Source organism: Stenella coeruleoalba (assembly GCF_951394435.1).
Source record: "Stenella coeruleoalba genome assembly, chromosome: 12".
NCBI classification, from domain to species: Eukaryota; Metazoa; Chordata; class Mammalia; order Artiodactyla; family Delphinidae; genus Stenella; species Stenella coeruleoalba.
The window spans coordinates 13,546,195-13,567,452 of NC_137158.1; the positions used below are offsets into that span (position 1 = coordinate 13,546,195).

General features: G+C 36.9%; 1 protein-coding gene across 5 annotated transcripts in view; it reads left to right on the forward strand.

Moving 5' to 3' along the window:
• LOC307195108 (unconventional myosin-VI) overlaps positions 1-21,258 on the forward strand; it is a 121,242-nt gene that overhangs the window by 72,619 nt on the left and 27,365 nt on the right. For all 5 annotated transcript variants that reach the window (XM_079938861.1, XM_079938863.1, XM_079938862.1 and 2 more), the window contains exons 8-12: positions 794-891; positions 1,222-1,386; positions 12,305-12,385; positions 15,276-15,456; positions 20,417-20,561. In XM_079938861.1, the coding sequence (XP_079794987.1) occupies positions 794-891; positions 1,222-1,386; positions 12,305-12,385; positions 15,276-15,456; positions 20,417-20,561 (670 nt within the window). The remainder of the gene's footprint in view (positions 1-793; positions 892-1,221; positions 1,387-12,304; positions 12,386-15,275; positions 15,457-20,416; positions 20,562-21,258) is intronic.

Genomic DNA, 21,258 nt, shown 5'->3' on the forward strand with positions numbered 1-21,258 from the left:
GAGGTTATTGAAGGAATATGTGAGTAAGATTGACACTACTCTGGTATGCTTACAGTTAAGACTGGTGAGTACCAGAATAGACTCTAGGAGCTCTTTTCCAGTCAGGTAGAGAGAGAGAGAGGGAGAGAGAGAGAGGGAGAGAGAGAGACAGAGAGAGAGAGAGAGAAAGAATGTGTGAAATTATAAAATGAAGACAGTTAAAATTTTACATTTGTTCATTGGGATTTCGAGAACTATTGTTCTGAGAAGCTTTCGTAGGTAATTCTGTAAACGCTTATTGGTTAGGTTTTGTTGGATGTGCGTGTAAAAATGTTAAATCTGGAGGTTTTATTAATACATATTTTTAAATGTAAGTCAACTAATAACTTCTTGCCTGTATTTCGTCACAGGATGCTTGCTGCTTTCTTTACTATCATCACTACTCTTGTAGGGCTGATGTGAAAACCATAACATTTTTAGGGAGTAATTTTTAAAGTTGAGTTATAAATTTTGTAACCTAGTGACTTTTGAAAATTTCGTCTTTCTCATAACACTTCCTTTTTCTTTTTTTTTTTTAATAAATTTTGAGTAACTTTTCCATCTCTTGCACTTTAATAGGGCCCAAACATAGTGGTAGTCAATAAATATTTGTGGGATTTGACATTACAAGCGAATTCATTCATGTTAATGTTTCTGAGAATATTTTTCTAGTTATTTATGTTTATTAATAAATGGAAACATACTATGCATTTTGCTTTGTAATTTTCCTTCATGCAAACTTTCTGATGGCGTATTTTCATTTCTTTTTCAATAGCTAACCCACTCTTAGAAGCCTTTGGAAATGCAAAGACTGTTCGCAACAATAATAGCAGTCGATTTGGGAAATTTGTAGAAATACATTTCAATGAAAAGGTAAGTGAGAGTGAGTTTCGGGGTAATATGTTTGGGGAGTGTTTTTGGAAAATACAGGGTCTTGATAGAACTGGTGCTGTACTTGAACTCATGGCAAATATATTTAAATTTTCCTCTTTTACTTTTAAACAGTTGGGATAATATATATGTTCACTGTGATCTCTAGAAATACTATAAACTTACATTTAGTTACCTGTTTTTTCCCCTTTATTTAATAAATTACAACCTCTTTGATAGACAAATGATTATTAGAAAAGATAATTTAACATTGGTAGGTTATACTTTAAGACTTTAAATGCAAAAATGTAATTTCTCTGTTTTGTTTTTTAGAGTTCAGTTGTTGGAGGATTTGTTTCACATTATCTTCTAGAGAAATCTAGGATCTGTGTTCAAGGCAAAGAGGAAAGGAATTATCATATCTTTTATAGGTTGTGTGCCGGTGCTTCTGAAGATACTAGGGAAAGACTTCATTTGAGCTCCCCAGATAATTTTCGGGTAGGTTGGATGAAAAGAAATTTCATACAATTTTTGCAAATTGAGTTGCCTTCTATTCTAAAACTTATTTCAGTGGATTTTGATGTCTAGTTGCATATAACTTACATTAAGTTCAGTGTAATATGAATGTGTACGTTCAGTGTAATAGAATGACTTTCGTACTAAGTAGATCTGTATTGAGATTTACTGCTGAGTTTATAACACTATATGAGGAGGTACATAATGGGATAGGTAAAAGGATAGATGCTAAACCCCTTAAACTCAATAAGAAGTTTATAATAGTTCTGTAATGCTAGCTTTAATGTTACCTTTCACTTATTTGTAAAAAAAAGTTTGACCACTGAATTAATAAAGGACCCCTACTTGTCTTCCTTAATTCAGTTCAACAAATATTTATTCCTTGCCCATTGGGTACCAGGCATTGTGCCAGAGTTAAAAAGATAAATGAGACACAGTTCCTGCTTCTGAGTAACTTAAATTGCTGGGAAACGCACACACACACACACACACACACACACACACACACACACACACACAGTCTGACTGATAGGTCAAATGATAAGTGAGAGAGATGCATAGGGTGCTGGTGAGTTTGGAAAAACTTTACTGGAACAGTTGATGCTTGATCAGAATCCTGAAGGATTTTCAAGTGTTAACTATAACTAGAGGAAGAAACATGCGGAGGTATTCCTGTTAGATGCAAAAAGATGAACAAAGAAAGGCAGGAAATAGCTTAAATGGTAGGACAGGAAGGGGTGGGAGGTGAGGCTAGGGAGCTTAAATGGTAGGACAGGAAGGGGTGGGAGGTGAGGCTAGAGAGTTTGGTCTTACTTCTGTGGTGAGTAGGGAGCTGATCGAAGGGTGTTAAGTAGAAAGTTGGATATCAGGTCTGTACTTACCTCTGGGTTTAATATGGAAGATAGCTTTAAGAGGGTAGGGCAGGGGATGGCTAGAAATTGCAGCCGTGGGTAAATGGGTTGGGAACCTGTGGCTTTCAGTGATGTAGCAGTTACTCGGTGCCTGAATTTGCTTTAGCGATGGCAGGGTTACTGGGGGAGGGGATGTGTGAAATAGGAGGAGGTAAAATTGACAGGACTTGGAGACTGAATTAGGTGAGGAGAAGGGGGAGTCTGAATGATTTCCCAAAACACGATTAGGGTAACTGGGTGACTCTAAGTACCATGCTGAGGCCAGGTGGAAGATGGATGGCGTGTAGGATGAGTCCAGTTTTGGAGCCTGTGGGTCATCTGAGTGGAGCTGCTTGGAAGACTCTTGGGTAGACTAAGATCAGGTCAGTGCTGCAGGGACAGGTTTGGGAGATGTCAGTACCCTGGTGGTAGTCAGAACTGTGACAGTGAGTAGTGGAGGTTGTCCAGAGAGATTGCATAACGTAGAAAAGCATGTGCCGGGATCCACACTCTGGAGTTGAAGAGGCTGAGCAGATGAAGAGTTGCCCCAGAAAGAAAGCACAAGTGGAGTGGTGAGAGAAGTACAAGGAGATCAGGAGTGCCAAGGATCACAAGTCAATATTGAGTTTCAGGAAGTGGTGACTGCGGGGTGGCTAGCGTAATGACAGAGTCTCAGCTAGAAAGTAGTGTCCCTGTGTGGGCTATGGGAATCACGGGGTGCGGGTAGGGAATGCAGTTTGTATGAAGTTCTCCAGGCGATTCTCACACTCCTCTTTGGCCAGAAGTCCTCCATTTGAGAATCATGACACATATTTATACGTAATTATTGTTCTGTGTGTGAGTGTGTGTGTGTGTTTGCAACCTGGCTTCTTCTTTGTTACGTCAATCAATTTCTTTTAATGTATATTTGGAAATTTAAAAACTCTGTTGTTTTAAAATGCTTTATAACTGCATCTATTTATATAATTATGAAATGTTTAACCTTCTCTAGAACTCACCAAATTAATTGGAATTTGAAGTTAGTTGCTCACATTATCTTCATGACAGTAGAAGAGGCATTTCTCTACAATGATTTTTAGAAAAGGAATATAAATTAATCTGAATCATATAAAATTTAATAATGATGATGTGGCTTTGTCAGCACTGAGTTAATGATAAAGTGATGTGACTATTCTTGTCTTAATATAGCATTTCTTTCTACTTGGGGGCTTGGGAACATAGTTTCTGTGTCTCAGAATGTACAGTCTTTCCTGGCACAAGGACAGCCATCCTAAGGGGGCAGCCACTGAAATGCTTTATCAGGTCAGAGAGTTTCTTGTCTCTGTGGCATGAACTGGGAGAGTCCTTTTGGTGATAAGAGGAAACTCATGGAACAGCATTACCTTTCACCCCAAAACACCTGCCATCTTGGATATTCCTCTCAGGCAGGTGTACACACACCTCTGTATTCCTTCCCCCAAATGATTCTGCCTTAGAGTGACTTAAAAGTGTGTTGGTCATTTCAACAGGCTTTTCTCGGGTTTAGTTTAGACCTCCAGTCATAACTCAGGGGTAAAGTTGTAAAGACAAAGGAGAAACTCTACAGCAGGGTGAGTGCTTTCCCCCCCACATTTTTTTGGTCACTATTCTATCCAAATTAGTATGTAAAGAATTGTAGAGATACATCTGTTTGAAAGCACCCATATTAATTCCACATGTACTTTAGAAAATAGAAGGTTTAAAATGCTTGTATTTTTCAAAAATTTGAAATATTTTTGCACATGTTCCATGGAAGCATTCGTTATAGTCATGCAAGAATCCTTGAATATAAATAAAGCTTGGATAGAATGAGAATGGGTGACAAGAATAGTTATAGCTTTCTAGTTACAGAAAAGTTAGAAGAAACAAGTATTTTTCTTAGGTTTTAACATCAAGTGCATCTGTCCAAAAGCCAAGTATTTGATAAAACAGTTGGGGCGGGTGGATAAAACTCTTGGTAGCAAAGAAAACATTTGTTTTGGCTCTATATAGTTAAGCTACTATTATCCTACTAAATAAAAGAACTCTGTTTTGAAATAGTCAATTGAAAGTGCTTATCAGTATTATCCCCTCTCCCTTCTATTTTATTCTTTCCCCCAAGATTCTAGGGTACAAAGAAAAATTCACTGCATATTATTTTCTGGTTTTAACTGTATTTTAATATTTCACTGTAATGGGGGGAGATAAATGTATTGATCATCTAAAGTATTAATTTATCCCTAAATCATTCAAAATTTACTGTAAATTTTTTCTTGGTATATAATATGTTATCGATATATTTAACCTTGGAATTCATGCCATGGGACAGTGGAATCCTAGTGACCTGATTTAAGAAAAGCTGAGATGTTTAAAAAATTTTCTCATCCTGTTCCCCGTGCATGTCCTTCCTGAACGACCCCACCCCTTAAGTGTGGGTAAAAGATTCTCTTCAAGACCAGTATATTATTTTCTTCTCAGCTGCTTCCCTTATTCTGTGTTTGCAAAGCACTTAGCCTTTAAAGGCTTCTGGACAGGAAAGTAAATCATTGAGATAAAAGCTGAAATGGTTATTTGAATACCTGTGAAGGTCCATAAAGCAAGTGTTGTAATTTATGTACAGTTAGTGTTAACAGTCAGTATGAAAGGCATGTTTTGAAGGACTGATTGTAAAAATCAAAAATTAAGAAACTCAAGAATATTATTTGTTAATTTTTCAGAATTTAAAATATTACTCAAAATATTAAACCACAGTGTGGGTCCTTATTTGAGACTTTTCACATATTTAGTTCATATCTTATGAACTGTATCTTCAATAAGATTTAACCCTGAGAAGATTTAAAATTGCTACCTTTGAGATGTAAATTCGGGGCCTCAGACGTGAAACCGGGGTCACTGACGTAAATCTGGGGCTCGGACATGAATCCGGGGTGCAGATGCCTGTCAAGCCCAGGCGGAGTCCCTGGTGCACTGGGTGGCGTGGGGGGCGTACATGGCCCAGTTCTGACCCTGAGGACACCAAGCCGCCCTGTGTGCCTCAGGCCACCACCCTGCCCCTCCGGTGACTCCAGGTCCCCACCACCGTGCCCCAGCCAAGCAGTTCCAGGGATGTGGATGTCCGTGTCTTTGGAGGACCATGACTTCGCCTGCCACGTGCTTGCAGGATCTTGGTTCCCAGGCCACAGGTTGGGCCTGAGCTTCTGGGATGGGAACTCCGAGTCCAAACCGCTGGACTAACAGAGAACCTCAGACACCAGGGAATATCAATTGGAGTGTGGCCTCCTGGAGGTCCTCATCTCAGCATCAAGACCCAGCTGTATCCAACTGCCTGCAAACTCCAGTGCTGGACGTCTCAGGCCAAACAACCAGTAAGACAAGAATACAGCACCACCCATCAAAAAAAAAGTGAGGGGGCTTCCCTGGTGGCGCAGTGGTTGAGAGTCCGCCTGCCAATGCAGGGAATGCGGGTTGTGCCCCGGTCCGGGAGGATCCCACATGCTGCGGAGCGGCTGGGCCTGTGAGCCATGGCCGCTGAGCCTGCGCGTCCGGGGCCTGTGCTCCACGACGGGAGAGGCCACAGCGGTGAGAGGCCTGCGTACTGCAAAAAAAAAATTAAAAAAAGTGAAACACCAAAAACATATGTTACGGACGAAGGAGCAAGGTAAAAACCTACAAGACCAAATAAGTGAAGACGAAATAGGCAACTACCTGAAAAAGAATTCAGAGTAATGATAGTAAAGATGATCCAAAATCTCGGAAATAGAATGGAGAAAATACAAGAAACATTTAACAAGGACCTAGAAGAACTAAAGATGAAACAAACGGGTATGAACAACACAATTACTGAAATTAAAAATACTCTCGAATGAACCAATAACGGAGTAACTGAGGCAGAAGAACGGATAAGTGAGCTGGAAGATAAAATGGTGGAAATAACAGCCAGGGAGCAGAATAAAGAAAAAAGAATGAAAAGCATTGAGGACAGTCTCAGACTTCTGGAACAACAGTAAACACACCAACATTCGAATTATAGGGATCCCAGAAGAAGAAGAGAAAAACAAAGGGTCTGAGAAAATATTTGAAGAGATTATAGTCAAAAACTTCCCTAACATGGGAAATGAAACAGTCAATCAAGTCCAGGAAGCACAGAGAGTCCCATACAGGATAAATCCAAGGAGAAACACACCAAGACATATATTAATCAAACTATCAAAAATTAAATATAAAGAAAAAATATTAAAAGCAGCAAGGGAAAAGCAACAAATAACATACAAGGGAATCTCCATAAGGTTAACACCTGATCTTTCAGTAGAAACTCTGCAAGCCAGAAGGGAGTGGCAGGATATATTAGAAGTGATGAAAGGGAAAAACCTACAACCAAGATTACGCTACCTGGCAAGGATCTCATTCAGATTTGATGAAGAAATTAAAACCTTTACAGGTAAGCAAAAGTTAAGAGAATTCAGCACCACCAAACCAGCTTTACAAAAAATGCTAAAGGAACTTCTCTAGGCAGGAAAGAAAAGAGAAGGAAAAGACCTATAAAAACAAACCCAGCCATGGAAGTTAATTTACAACTGTATAGATATTGAAAACTCTATAGAGATTTACCTAACTGCAGAGGTACATTTTCACACTTGAAGAGAAAATAAGTCATCTTTGGATTGTAAAGCTTTAGGCAATGCTCTTATATTTTCCCTGGAGAGAATTATTTAAATTCCAACATATTAGAGTAGAAATTTTCAAAAAGACTATGACGAGTACAGAGAGTTGACTGCTTATTTTTTCTGTATGTAAGTACAGAAAATTCATTTTCTATATCCCTCGTCTACAAGACAGACTTTGTATTTGTAGGATATTTGACCTGGCTCTCATTATGTTGGTGTAAGTGTAAGAACTTAGACACAAGGGCACAACACACTTGTTATTAGCTATAAGGTAAATAAAAAAAAATCTGCTCTGATTCAGAAACCTCATGTGTACATTCAGGACAAAATAATAAAGACAAATAATAAAACTTCACATTCTGTCAAAAAATTTCTTGTGGAAATTTTCATTAAAATTTTATTATCCTGTAAAACAAACAAACAAAAAACCCCAAAACGATTAAGAAAATGGTAATAGGAACATACATATTGATAATTACCTTAAATGTAAATGGATTAAATGCTCCAACCAAAAAACAGACTGGCTGAATGGATACAAAAACAAGACCCGTACATATGCTGTCTACAAGAGACCCACTTCAGACCTAGGGACACATACAGACTGAAAGTGAGGGGTTGGAAAAAGATATTCCATGAAAATGGAAATCACAAGAAAGCTGGAGTAGCAATAGTCATATCAGACAAAATAGACTTTAAAGTAAAGAATGTTACAAGAGACAAGGAAGGACACTGAAATGATCAAGGGATCAATCCAAGAAAAAGAAATAACAATTATAAATATTTATGCACCCAACATAGGAACACCTCAATACATAAGGCAAATGCTAACAGCCATAAAAGGGGAAATCAAAAGTAACATAATCATAGTAGGGGACTTTAACACCCCACTTTCACCAATGGACAGATCATCCAAAACGAAAATAAATAAGGAAACACAAGCTTTAAATGACACATTAAACAAGATGGACTTAATTGATATTTATAGGACATTCCATCCAAAAACAACAGAATACACTTTCTTCTCAAGTGTTCATGGAACATTCTCCAGGATAGACCATATTTTCGGTCACAAATCAAGCCTTGGTAAATTTAAGAAAACTGAAATCGTATCAAGTATCTTTTCCTATCACAACACTATGAGACTAGATATCAATTACAGGAAAATACTGTAAAAAATACAAACACAGGGAGGCCAAAAAATACGCTACTAAATAACCAAGAGGTCACTGAAGAAATCAAAGAGGAAATCAGAAAATACCTAGAAACAAATGACAATGAAAACACGACAACCCAAAACCTGTGGGATGCAGCAAAAGCAGTTCTAAGAGGGAAGTTTATAGCAATACAGTCCTACCTCAAGAAACAGAAAAATCTCACATTAACACCTAACCTTACACCTAAAGCAATTAGAGCAAGAAGAACAAAAAACCCCCAAAGTTAGCAGAAGGAAAGAAATCATAAAGATCAGATCAGAAATAAATGAAAAAGAAATGAAGGAAACAATAGCAAAGATCAGTAAAACTAAAAGCTGCTTCTTTGAGAAGATAAAACTGATAAACGATTAGCCAGACTCATCAAGAAAAAAAAGGGAGAAGACTCAAATCAACAGAATTAGAAATGAAAAAGGAGAAGTAACATCTGACACTGCAGAAATACAAAGGATCATGAGAGATTACTACAAGCAACTCTTGCCAATAAAATGGACAACCTGGAAGAAATGGACGAATTCTTACAGAAGCGCAACCTTCCGAGACTGAACTAGGAAGACATAGAAAATATGAACAGACCAGTCACAAGCACTGAAATTGAAACTGATTAAAAACCTTCCAACAAACAAAAGTCCAGGACCAGATGGCTTTACAGGTGAATTCTATCAAACATTTAGAGACGAGCTAACACCTATCCTTCTCAAACTCTTCCAAAATATAGCAGAGGGAGGAACACTCCCAAACTCATTCTATGAGGCCACCATCACCCTGATACCAAAACCAGACAAATATGTCACACAAAAAGGAAACTACAGGCCAGAATCTCTGATGAACTTAGATGCAAAAATCCTCAACAAAATACTAGCAAACAGAATCCAACAGCACATTAAAAGGATCATACACTGTGATCAAGTGGGGTTTATCCCAGGAGTGCAAGGTTTCTTCATTATATGCAAATCGGGCTTCCCTGGTGGTGCAGTGGTTGAGAATCTGCCTGCTAGTGCAGGGGACACGGGTTCGAGCCCTGGTCTGGGAAGATCCCACATGCCGCGGAGCAAGTGGGCCTGTGAGCCACAACTACTGAGCCTGCGCATCTGGAGCCTGTGCTCCACAACAGGAGAGGCCTTGATAGTGAGATGCCCACGCACCGCAATGAGTGGCCCCTGCTTGCCACAACTAGAGAAAGCCCTTGCACAGAAACAAAGACCCAACACAGCAAAAATAAATAAATTAATTAATAAACTCCTACCCCCAACATCTTTTAAACAAACAAACAAACAACAACAACAAAAAACTTCTTTCTTTTTCAAGGAGCATACTAAAAATCACCCAGTTTTGTAAAATACACCCTAGGGAACAATTACAAGATGGAAGAGCTCTCATTACCCATTTAAAAAAAAATATATATATATATATATGCAAATCAATCAATGTGATACCCCATATTAACAAATTGAAGAATAAAAACCATATGATCATCTCAATAGATGCAGAAAAAGCTTTTGACAAAATTCAACACCCATTTATGATAAAAACTCTCCAGAAAGTAGGCATAGAGGGAACCTAACTCAACATAATAAAGGCCATATATAACCCACAGTCGACATCATTCTCAATGGTGAAAAACTGTAACCATTTCCTCTAAGATCAGCAAGAAGACAAGGTTGCCCACTCTCACCACCATTATTCAACATAGTTTTGGAGGCTTTAGCCACGGCAATCAGAGAAGAAAAAGAAATAAAAAGGAATCCAAATCGGAAAAGAAGAAGTAAAACTGTCACTGTTTGCAGATGACATGATACTATATATAGCGAATCCTAAAGATGCTACCAGAAAACTACTAGAGCTAATCAATGAATTTGGTAATGTAGCAGAATAAAAACTTAATGCACAGAGATCTCTTGCATTCCTGTACACTAATGATGAAATATCTGAAAGAGAAATTAAGGAAACACTCCCATTTACCATTGCAACAAAAAGAATAAAATACCTAGGAATAAACCTACCTAAGGAGACAAAAGACCTGTATGCAGAAAACTATCAGACACTGTTGAAAGAAATTAAAGATTATACAAGATATACCATGTTCTTGGATTGGAAGAATCAACATTGTGAAAATGACTATACTACCCAAAGCAATCTACAGATTCACTGCAATCCCCATCAAACTACCAATGGCATTTTTCACAGAACTAGAACAAAAAATTGCACAATTTGTTTGGAAACACAAAAGACCCCGAATAGCCAAAGCAATCTTGAGAAGGAAAAACGGAGCTGGAGGAATCAGGCTCCTGGACTTCAGACTATACTACAAAGCTACAGTAATGAAGACAGTATGGTACTGGCACAAAAACAGAAATATAGATCAATGGAACAGGATTGAAAGCCCAGAGATAAACTCATGCACATATGGTCACCTTATTTTTGATAAAGGAGGCAAGAATATACAATGGAGAAAAGCCAGCCTCTTCAGTAAGTGGTGCTGGGAAAACTGAACAGCTACATGTAAAAGAATGAAATTAGAACACTTCTTAACACCATACACAAAAATAAACTCCAAATGGATTAAAGACCTAAATGTAAGCCCAGACACTATAAAACTCTTAGAGGAAAACATAGGCAGAACGCTCTATGACATAAATCACAGCAAGATCCTTTTTGACCCACCTCCTACAGAAATGGAAATAAAAACAAAAATAAACAAATGGGACCTAATGAAACTTAAAAGGTTTTTCACAGCAAAGGAAACCATAAAGAAGATGAAAAGACAATCCTCAGAATGGGAGAAAATATTTGCAAACGAAGCAACTGACAAAGGATTAATCTCCAAAATACACAAGCAGCTAATGCAGCTCAATATCAAAAAAACAACCCAATCCAAAAATGGGTAGAAGATCCAAATAGACATTTCTCCAAAGAAGATACTGCAGATTGCCAACAAACACATGAAAGGATGCTCAACATCACTAATCATTAGAGAAATGCAAATCAAAACTACAATGAGGTATCACCTCACATTGGTCAGAATGGCCATCATCAAAAAGTCTAGAAACAATAATGCTGGAGAGGGTGTGGAGAAAAGGGAACCCTTTTGCACTGTTGGTGGGAATGTAAATTGATACAGCCACTATGGAGAACAGTATGGAGGTTCCTTCAAAAACTACAAATAGAACTACCATATGACCCAGCAATCCGACTACTGGGCATGTACCCTGATAAAGCCACAATTCAAAAAGAGTCATGTACCACGTAGTTCACTGCAGCAGTATTTACAATAGCCAGTACATGGAAGCAACCTAAGTGTGCATCTACAGATGAATGGATAAAGAAGATGTGGCACATATATACAATGGAATATTACTCAGCCACAAAAAGAAACAGAATTGAGTTATTTGTAGTGAGGTGGATGGACCTAGGGTCTGTCATACAGAGTGAAGTAAGTCAGAAAAACAAATACCGTATGCTAAAACATACATATGGAATCTAAAAAATAAATGGTTCTGATGAACCTAAGGGCAGGACAGGAATAAAGACACAGACAGAGAGAACGGACTTGAGGACATGGGGAGGGGGAAGGGTTAACTGGGACGAAGTGAGGGAGTGGCATGGACATATATACGCTACCAAATGTAAAATAGATAGCTAGTGGGACGCAGCCGAATAGCACAGGGAGATCCGCTCGGTGCTTTGTGACCACTTAGAGGGGTGGGATAGGGAGGGTGGGAGGGAGACACGTATGCATATAGCTGATTCACTTTGTTATACAGCAGAAACTGACAGAACACTGTAAAGCAATTATACTCAATAAAGATGTTAAAAATGAATAAATAAACTGGAGATACATATTTTAAAAAAATTGCTACCTTAGAAAAATAGGAAAGCTTTATGGTATTGGTTTTTATGTTAATCATGTAATTTAATCTATTTTCAGGTTAGGATTTTCACCATCCCTGCTGTGATTAGTAGGAATGAAATGTTTATGGTATATAGAAGTATTGATTTTAATTGAGAGATTAAATGATACTCAGGTTATGTTTAGAAATTCTTTAGCGTTAGCACTATTTGATAAGTTGTGTTTTCTTTTGTATCATTTTCCTGTGGATCATATTTGTTAATTATATTTTAAATTTCTTTGTCCTAGTATTTAAACCGAGGCTGCACTAGATACTTTGCTAACAAAGAAACTGACAAACACATTTTACAGAACCGAAAAAGTCCTGAGGTAAAGTAACCTTTAAAAAAAAATTATAATCTTTAATACAAAAAAATTGTGCTGAAAGATGTATTCTATTTTTTATTTTGGAAACCAAGTAAGATCTCTTACTTTGGTTTTTGTTTTTTTTTTTTGCCGCACGCGGGCCTCTCACTGCTATGGCCTCTCCCATCGAGGAGCACAGGCTCCGGACGCGCAGGCCCAGCGGCCATGGCTCACAGGCCCAGCCGCTCCGCGGCACGTGGGATCTTCCCAGACCGGGGCACGAACCCGTGTCCCCTGCATCGGCAGGTGGACTCCCAACCACTGCGCCACCAGGGAAGCCCAGGATCTCTTACTTTTAGGCTTATGCTTAAAAAACCTAAATACTCATCCACACCTCTCGCCGAGAAGTACTTTACACCTCTTTTGGTATCTGCAGAAGCCACAGGTTCTGGGTCTTGGTGGGACCTCAGTGCACTGCTCTCCTCTTGTTATTTTCCCGGCATGAGGACATCAGATTGCCTAAGAATCATCCTTTGCTGACATTTTTGAAACTTACTCTCATATTACCCATTTGTGATTAAGTATAAAATATGTCCTTTATAATTTATTGTCTGTGTCAAGGCTGAAGTAAGCTTTGATGTAGACAATAAGTAGAGTGAGCATTCTTGTGAACTAATGCTTATGTATTATTTAATATTTCTCTTTAAAACATCATGTTTCTGTAATATATTATGAAAAGTTTTATGTATAGGTCTTACTAAATCATTGTATTTCTAAGAGTAAGTAGATATAATTATACCATTAAGTATTATTTTAAAAACATTAAGTCCTTAATCTAAAAATCTACTGCAACTTTTATAAATTTTAATATGCAATGTTTAAGTAGTAAGTGGGATTAAGTTGTATTTACTCAGGGAGCTTAAATTATGAAACACTAAGTCAGGATTAATAATAGGGGCTAGTTCATATTGTCTTTATTTTATTAAAAGACTTATATTTAAGTGAACAAGGTTTTATTTTACTCGGTTTTTAATGCCCCTGCATTTGTGAGTCAGATGTTTTTGACTACTTTCAAAATGGTGAGGTGAATTATGTCTTTAGTATATTCATAGAAAAGAACAGAAAGCAACTAAAAATTCCCATTAATTTGAATTCTAAGCAGATGAGTCTGCAGTTAATTTTTGTTTAAGTTGACATTTTATTTATCATTTTAGACACAGATGTCTGTAAACTTTATATTACATCCATGGTTGGAACTTTAAGAAGTGACATTAATATTTATTATGGTATCTTCCTTTGTTATGATAACCTATATTTTTATAAGGCATCATTGAAATATAGAAATTGTATTATTTCCACTAAGATAATGGGGACATTTCCTGGTGGGATACTGCAGCTATCCCAAAGGAAAAAATATATACATATATAAATTTGATCTTTTACCATGGAAAAAACTGAGTGGAGAGGAAAGAAAACTGGATTTTACCCTGCAAAGAGTAGCAGTCTTTGTGCTATCTTAGGAAGAAAATGTACAGTTTCTGATTCTAGAGTCAACATAGTTTGTTAGGAATCGTATTCATATTACTGGGTTTATATATAAAAATATATAAGTGAATAATGGATTTAATATGTTTAAATTACTTTTTATTGTCTTCTTTATCAGGAGGATGAGGTGATCATTTTGACTATTCAGAATCCTTTGCCTAGTTCCATTGGCATGTCTTTAAGCCGTGTGTTATTTTTAGGAGAATGCAGTATTTTTAGTCTGCCGTGATAGCAATATATTCATTGACATTTGATTAGAAACAGTTTTTAAGTGAAGTAACCTTTCAATTGCAAGACTAAAAATTCTGCACGATATGTGCTTTGTTTTAAATTTGGCTGCATGTGATTGTTTTCTTTAAGAATAAAATTAAATTTCTTTGTCTAGACATTTTCCAGAAATTTTACACATGCATAATTAAACATTTTAAAGACTTGTGTGGAAAGGCAATTACAAATTTAGCTGGGAAGCAGTTGGCAACCTGGAGGAAAAAAAACATCTCCTAGGGGCGTCTTTAATGGCCAGTTAATTCTGATGCTGTTACCTAATGTTTAATTTTACTTATTCATTCTCAAGTTCTGGAAAATTGCTAGTCCTATCTTTCTGTGTCCAGTAATTTCTTTTTCCTCCTTCTAGTTTCTGCAGGGCTGACTTTTCTTCTTCCTTCTTCTGAGTTTGTTATAGGTTCTAGTAAATGAATACTTTAGATGCACGTTCTTTTAGGAGAGAAAGCAAATTTTCTCTTCATTTTTTCGGAAATGTTTTCAGTCATTGCATAAATTCTTAGCATAAGCATAATGCTTACTAATACACTTTACTTCATATATACTAATACAGAAAGGTTTAAAAATTAATTCCCAGGCCATGAACATTGTTGTTAGCCTGTCCACTGGTTACTGCTGTGGAATATTGGTGTAGTTGATGGCAGTTAACCTGAAGGAGTGTAATGCTAAGTGTCAGATTTAAATTTTTATTACAGCTTTTTAAAACCTCAGTTCTTTTTGACCTATGGTTTCATGTTGATTCATTTCAACCGCTGATATTCCCTTCATTTTCACTCAATTTATATTTTTATATAATGTCCTAGTTTTAGAATTAAAGTTGTAATTAAATTGGAAAACATCCCATTCCATTTTTGACTGAAATTTTTACTGAGATAGTTGTAGATTCACATGTCATTGAAAGAAATAATACATAAATCCTGGGTACACTTTGCCCAGTCATTCAGTTTTTGAATGTGTTGGAACACTAAAGTTTTATGATTGACACATTTTATTTTTGCATGTTATGTAGTGAATAGACGTTGTGTAGTTGTGTTAGTATACTTAAATAATGTAAACCACAATTAATTGATGTCTTCTTGTTTTGTAGTATCTTAAAGGAGGTTCCTTGAAAGATCCTTTGTTAGATGACCATGGAGATTTTATTAGAATGTGCACAGCCATGAAAAAGATTGGTTTGGATGATGAAGAAAAGCTTGATCTGTTCCGGGTAGTAGCTGGTGTCCTGCACCTTGGAAATATTGATTTTGAGGAAGCTGGCAGCACTTCAGGTTTTTTTTTTTTTTTTTTCTTGTGGTCTTTTTGTTTTGCTTTATTTTAAAAAGGAGTAAAATTAGAAGTTTGTCACTTAATTGTCATATGAAAATTTACTCTGTGTGCAGGCTTGTTAATACCCTCCACTTCTAGAATATACTGTATTATGTGATGACTCTTGCAACTACAGGATGCTGCATTATTAGTTATTATGAGCTCTTTTTGAGTAAATCAGTGATACTGATGAGGAATAAACTCATCCTGTGAAGGATAAACAATCCTGACTACCCGGGTCATATTTGGTTAATTTTTCAACTGATATTAATCTTTTCCAATAAGTGAACATAATAATTCTCTCTACCATCTTTTAAGGTATTTTGACATTTTTCTGGTTCATTGATCTAAACTTGGAATGGTTAATTAGGTTAATTGAATACATGAAAGCCCATATACATTGTTACTGGGAAATGAAAACAGGTTAAACTTGATGCAGATTGAACAGATCATTTAAATGCCTGCACTATAGTAACTTTTCAACTGTATCGTTTCAGTCTCTACATAAATAGTAAGGCTTTTTATATGATCTTCAGTTTGATCCATGAATGCGGGAGTTGGCAGGCTATGGCTCGTGGTCAGATCTGACTAGCTGCCTGTTTTTGTAAATAAAGTATTGTTAGAACACAGCCACACACATTTATTTATGTTTTGCCTATGCCAGCTTTCGTAGTGGCAGAGTTGGGCTTGTGACAGAGACTGGATGGCCAACAAAGCCTAAAACCTCACTCTTTAGAGAAAAAGATTGTTGACTCCTGCATAAATACATTGTTTAAAAGAGTTTTAAAAAACTCGGAAGCACCATTTAATATAGTAGTCAATAACATGGGCTTTAGTGTCAGATCCCAGAAGCTCTCTAAGCCTTGGATTTTTCATTCGTAAAATAATGAAGAAATAATCCATGAGAAGTGTTTTTTCCTAGCAGTAGTTTGCATATAAGGAAAAGGGCACAAGAGGAAGGAACAAGAACATTAAAAAAAATGTCTGCTACGTGCAAGACCCTTCATAAACTGTATTTCATCATAAACATCATAATCATAATCTGAACTTAATAAAGATAATGAGGTAGAGGATATTATCTCCATTTTACAGAAGTAGGACCTGTGCAGGAGTTTAAGTAATATGGTCATTAGTGAAGTTGTAGGTGTGAGAGCCGGTTCGACCCATGTCTGACTAACTCCAGTACGTGTGATAACTGCCCCTCATTGCCCCCTGTCACTGAACCTTCTGAGCAGATGGAAGTCAACAGTCTGAGTGGCTTTCAGACTGAGTGTCCGCGGTGCTGTGACATCAGAGTGTGGTGTGTAAGAGCACGTGGTCTTGGGCCAGGCTTTTCACCGTGTGTTACCTGCCTGTGTGACCTTGGGCCAGGAACTTAACCTCTCTGTGTCTCGGTTTCCTCACCTGTAAACTAGGAATAATAAACAACAGGCCTTACCTCATGTTATAAAGAGGAATAAGTGAGTTAAATATTTGTAGAATGATGTGAATACTTAAGTCTGGCATGTAGTAATCACTCTAAGTGTTTTTTAATGAATAAGAAAAATAAAAATGCAGATTACTCCCAGATTAAAATAAAAGAAACAAAAAGAAAAACCAAGCAAAATCAGATATGTTCTTAGTATGCATTAAAATTGTTACTAGTTTTTTTGAGGGATTTGAAAATGTAATGAATGTTAGAATACACTTTCGTTTGCTCTGTGGCATCGTTATACCAAGGGAGCATGTAGGAGTTCTAAGTAATGTCCAAAAAAGTTTAGAAAAATTAATGCACAGTTTGGACATGTTGTTAGAAGTGATAGGTGGCATTTTCACACACCTCATGTTATTACCGTGTGGTAAACACGCAGATGTACACAGAGGATCATAAATGTGGCATGATCTAGTTAGTTGAAAAGCACTTAAATGGTCAAAAGGCACATAGCAGATATTCACATTATCTTTTATTTTTCTTCTCAAACTTCCTTCTGTTGAAGGGAAAATGAGCAGAAAGCAGAGCAGATTGGAATGAGGCAATGAATCCAGAGAATTAATAAACTAGGCTATTTTTATTTATTTATTTATTTATTTTTTTATTTATTTTAATAGCTAAGATTTTATTATATTAATCTTCATCCTTCCTATGATCCTTCGTATAGATTCAGATGGTTTCTTGCTAATCAGAATTGATTTTTCCTGCCCTGGAGAGCTCAATTTTGGCATGACCTTGCAATTTGAGAAGGCTCCGGATATTCGTAATTATTTTATCAGAAAATTTATTCTTCAGTAAATGTTCAGACAGCTCCCACTGCTATTTAAAAGTTTTTTCATGATGGAAATGCAAAGAATGCCTCTAGGGACTTCCTATGTTTTAAAAATTCCACATAACAAAAACATACATTATTATAACAACTAATGTAAAAAGTGTTCAGAGAAGTTCTTTTTTGGAAGGGGAGTGACACGAAAAGCCTTGCGGTATTTCCCAGTATTTTGCCCTTTTGAAACTTTTAAAATAAATTTTTTCTATGCTAGCCTTACATAATTCCTGGAAGTGTGTAAGAAACTTTGCAGAATAGTAAAAAAAAAAAGAGAAGTATTTAAATGAATTAATTATTGTTGATCAACCTTTTGAGTTATATAATTTTAGATAACGTGTGTGTGTATAAACTAGAAATTAGTAGTAATCTTACCTTCATAGAATTAAAGGTTTAATATATCTTCTCTATTCCTCTCCCCATATTCTTTTTTTCAGCTTTATTGAAATATAATTCACATTGAGTTGTGCAACAATCACTATATTCAGTTTTAGAATATTTTCATCACTCCAGATACGGACCCCATACCCTTACCCCGCCACCCCATCTCCTCCCAAATCCCTAGCCTTTAGGCAACCACTGTTCTACTTTGTCTCTATCAATTTGCCTGTCATGGGCATTTCATATCAATGGAATCATACAATATGTGCTCTTTGTGACTGGCGTCTTTCAGTTAGCATAATGTTTTCAAGGTTCATCCATGTTTTAACATGTGTCAGTACATCATTTCTTTTTATTGCTGAGTAATATTCCATTGTATGGATATACGACATTTTGTTTATCCATTTGTTATTTGGTGAACTTTTAGGTTGCTTCCACCTTTGGCTATTATGAATTATGCTGCTATAAACATTTGTGTGCAAGTTTTTGTGTGGACATATGTTTTCATTTCTCTTGGGTGTATGCCTAGGAGTAGAATTGCTGAGTCATATGGTAATTCTATATTTAACCTTAAGAGGAATTGACTTTCAAAGTAACTGAAGGGTTTTACATTCTTACCGCCCTAGTGCCTGGCAAGTGCTACCTCATTGTGGTTTTAATTTGCATTTTCCTGATGGCTCACGGTGTTGAGCATATTTTCAACTGTATTGGCCATTTGTATATCTTGTTTTGAGGAAGGACTACTTATGTTCTTTACTCCCTTATTAATTGGATCGCCTTTTTATTACTGAGTGGGAAGAGTTTTTTAATATGTTCTAAATACAAGTTCCTTATCCGATGTATAATTTGCAAATATCTTCTCTCATTCTGCGGGTTGTGTTTTTCATTTCTGGATACTGTTCTTTGAAGCACAAAAGTTTTTCATTTTGATGAAATCCAGTTTGTCTGTTTTTTCTTTAGTTGCTTATGGTGCCATATCTAGGAAGCCATTATCTGGTCCAAGATCACAAGGATTTATGTCTGTATTCTTCTAAGAGTTTAATAGTGTTACTCTTACCTTTAGGTCTTTGATTGATGTTGAGTTAATTTCTGTGTATGGTGTGAAGGAGGGGTCCAACTTCATTCTTTTACATGTGGATGTCCAGTTGCCCACTGCACTTTGTTTGAAAAGCTGTTCTTTTCCCCAATGAATTGTCTTGACAAGCCCTCATTCATATAAGATCTCACGGTTTCTTTCTCCTGAGAGCAGTCTGTTAAATAGTTTATTAATTTGTCATGATAAAATTCTCATTGTGATTTCATACGTTCTTTGTAATTTTGAAATTAGTCTTAAAATGAATCATTTATAAGCACTAAACCATAAAAAATGTTAATAAAATGTTTATTATTTTTAATATTAGTAGTAACAGGATAATAATTATCGGTACCTTCATAGAGTGCTTATTATGTACCAGACACTCTTCCAGGCACTTCACGTATGTAGCCTTTTTAATCTTCATAACAACCTTATTAGGCTGGTACAGTTAATTATCATCTTTATATGGGTGAGGAAACTGAGTACAGAAAGAATAAGTAACTCGTTCAAGGTCACACAGCTAGTAAGTTGTAGAGCCATCACAGCCCCGAGTCTAAGGACTGTCGTATTCTGTCTTTCTAGAAAAAACTTTTTGAAACCAGCTCCATAAATAGAAATCTATAGATATGATGTACAGGAAATAGCCGTGGCCGCCTCACCCTCTTCCTTTGTCCCCGAGCCTCACGAGCACATGCGTGTGCGCACACCCCCCCACACACACATAGACAGATGTCCACACCCACACTGACCTACTACAGTGCCTCACAACATCTACCACTGAAATTGCTCCTTGATATTTTCTGCAGTCGTATGACTTCAGTGATTAGGCACTCTGTTATTCCAGAGATTTATTTTAATATATTAACAAGGATTATAATCTATCTTTAGTATATTTTGCTTGCAGGGTCATTAAAAAATGAAACTGTGACAGGCTAAAATTGATGGGCTGAAAGGATTGTATCATGGGCTGCCCTGAGTGAGGGTCTCCCACTGACCTTGGCAGTGTGAGTGTCTGACAAGGGAGGGGAACAAGCGAGGTGAAATTAAAAGTCACAACTAAGCCTTGTCTAGTCCATAGTTTTATGTAAGTGAAGTGTACTTCTAAGAAATGCATCTTGAAAATCTGGTTTACATAATGTTTATTAATTTCAAGTTGAAATATGTGTTCATTAGGTGGCTGTAATCTGAAGAATAAATCTACTCAGTCATTGGAGTATTGTGCTGAATTACTGGGTTTGGATCAAGATGATCTTCGTGTAAGTTTAACTACAAGAGTCATGCTAACAACAGCAGGGGGCACCAAAGGAACAGTGATAAAGTAAGTCCCCTAACTCATTGCTCTGTAAAAATCCTGCCTTGTGGGGGAAAAGGCCAGGCTCTCTATCGCTTGCTGAATAAGGCAAGCAGTGAGTTCTAGTGACATATTTCAAAAATTTTTCAACAAATTAAGAAAAATAAGGTTAAAAAGATCTTTTAGCCACTCAGAAAATTCGGTAACTCTTACTTTGGGAAGTATTAGCAAGGTATGCTTAGCCTGATTCTTTGCTAAGCCCACTCTAAGTTATGAAGAAAATCTCAGCGAGGAAGATGTATAGTAGTGCCCTACAGTTGCGTGGCTCCTTGGAGAGATTTCTGGAACCCAAGGGAAGGCTGGTAAAAGCACAGGAGGGTGGTCCTCAGCAATCGTGTCCTCCGTTCCCCTGTGTTCCAAAGCAGTTCTTTTTTGTGTCTTAAGTATGGCGTGTCCACATAAGAGTCCCTTTAGGAAAGGGTTCTATTACAAGAAATATAAGTTGGAAAATCACTGTTTAGAAGGGATTCAAGTATTGGTCTGACCTGAATGACTTTTAAGGTTACTTCCAAATTTTGATAATTTTTTTCTGGTATTCCCACAGGGCCTCATGCTTTATGACAGCAGTTAGCACAGTGTTTGGAAATTCTTTCCTGTGGCAGCCTCTCTTCATCGGACTGTGTATCTGTATCTGCAGCGTCCAACACTGTTGTACCATGTAGTT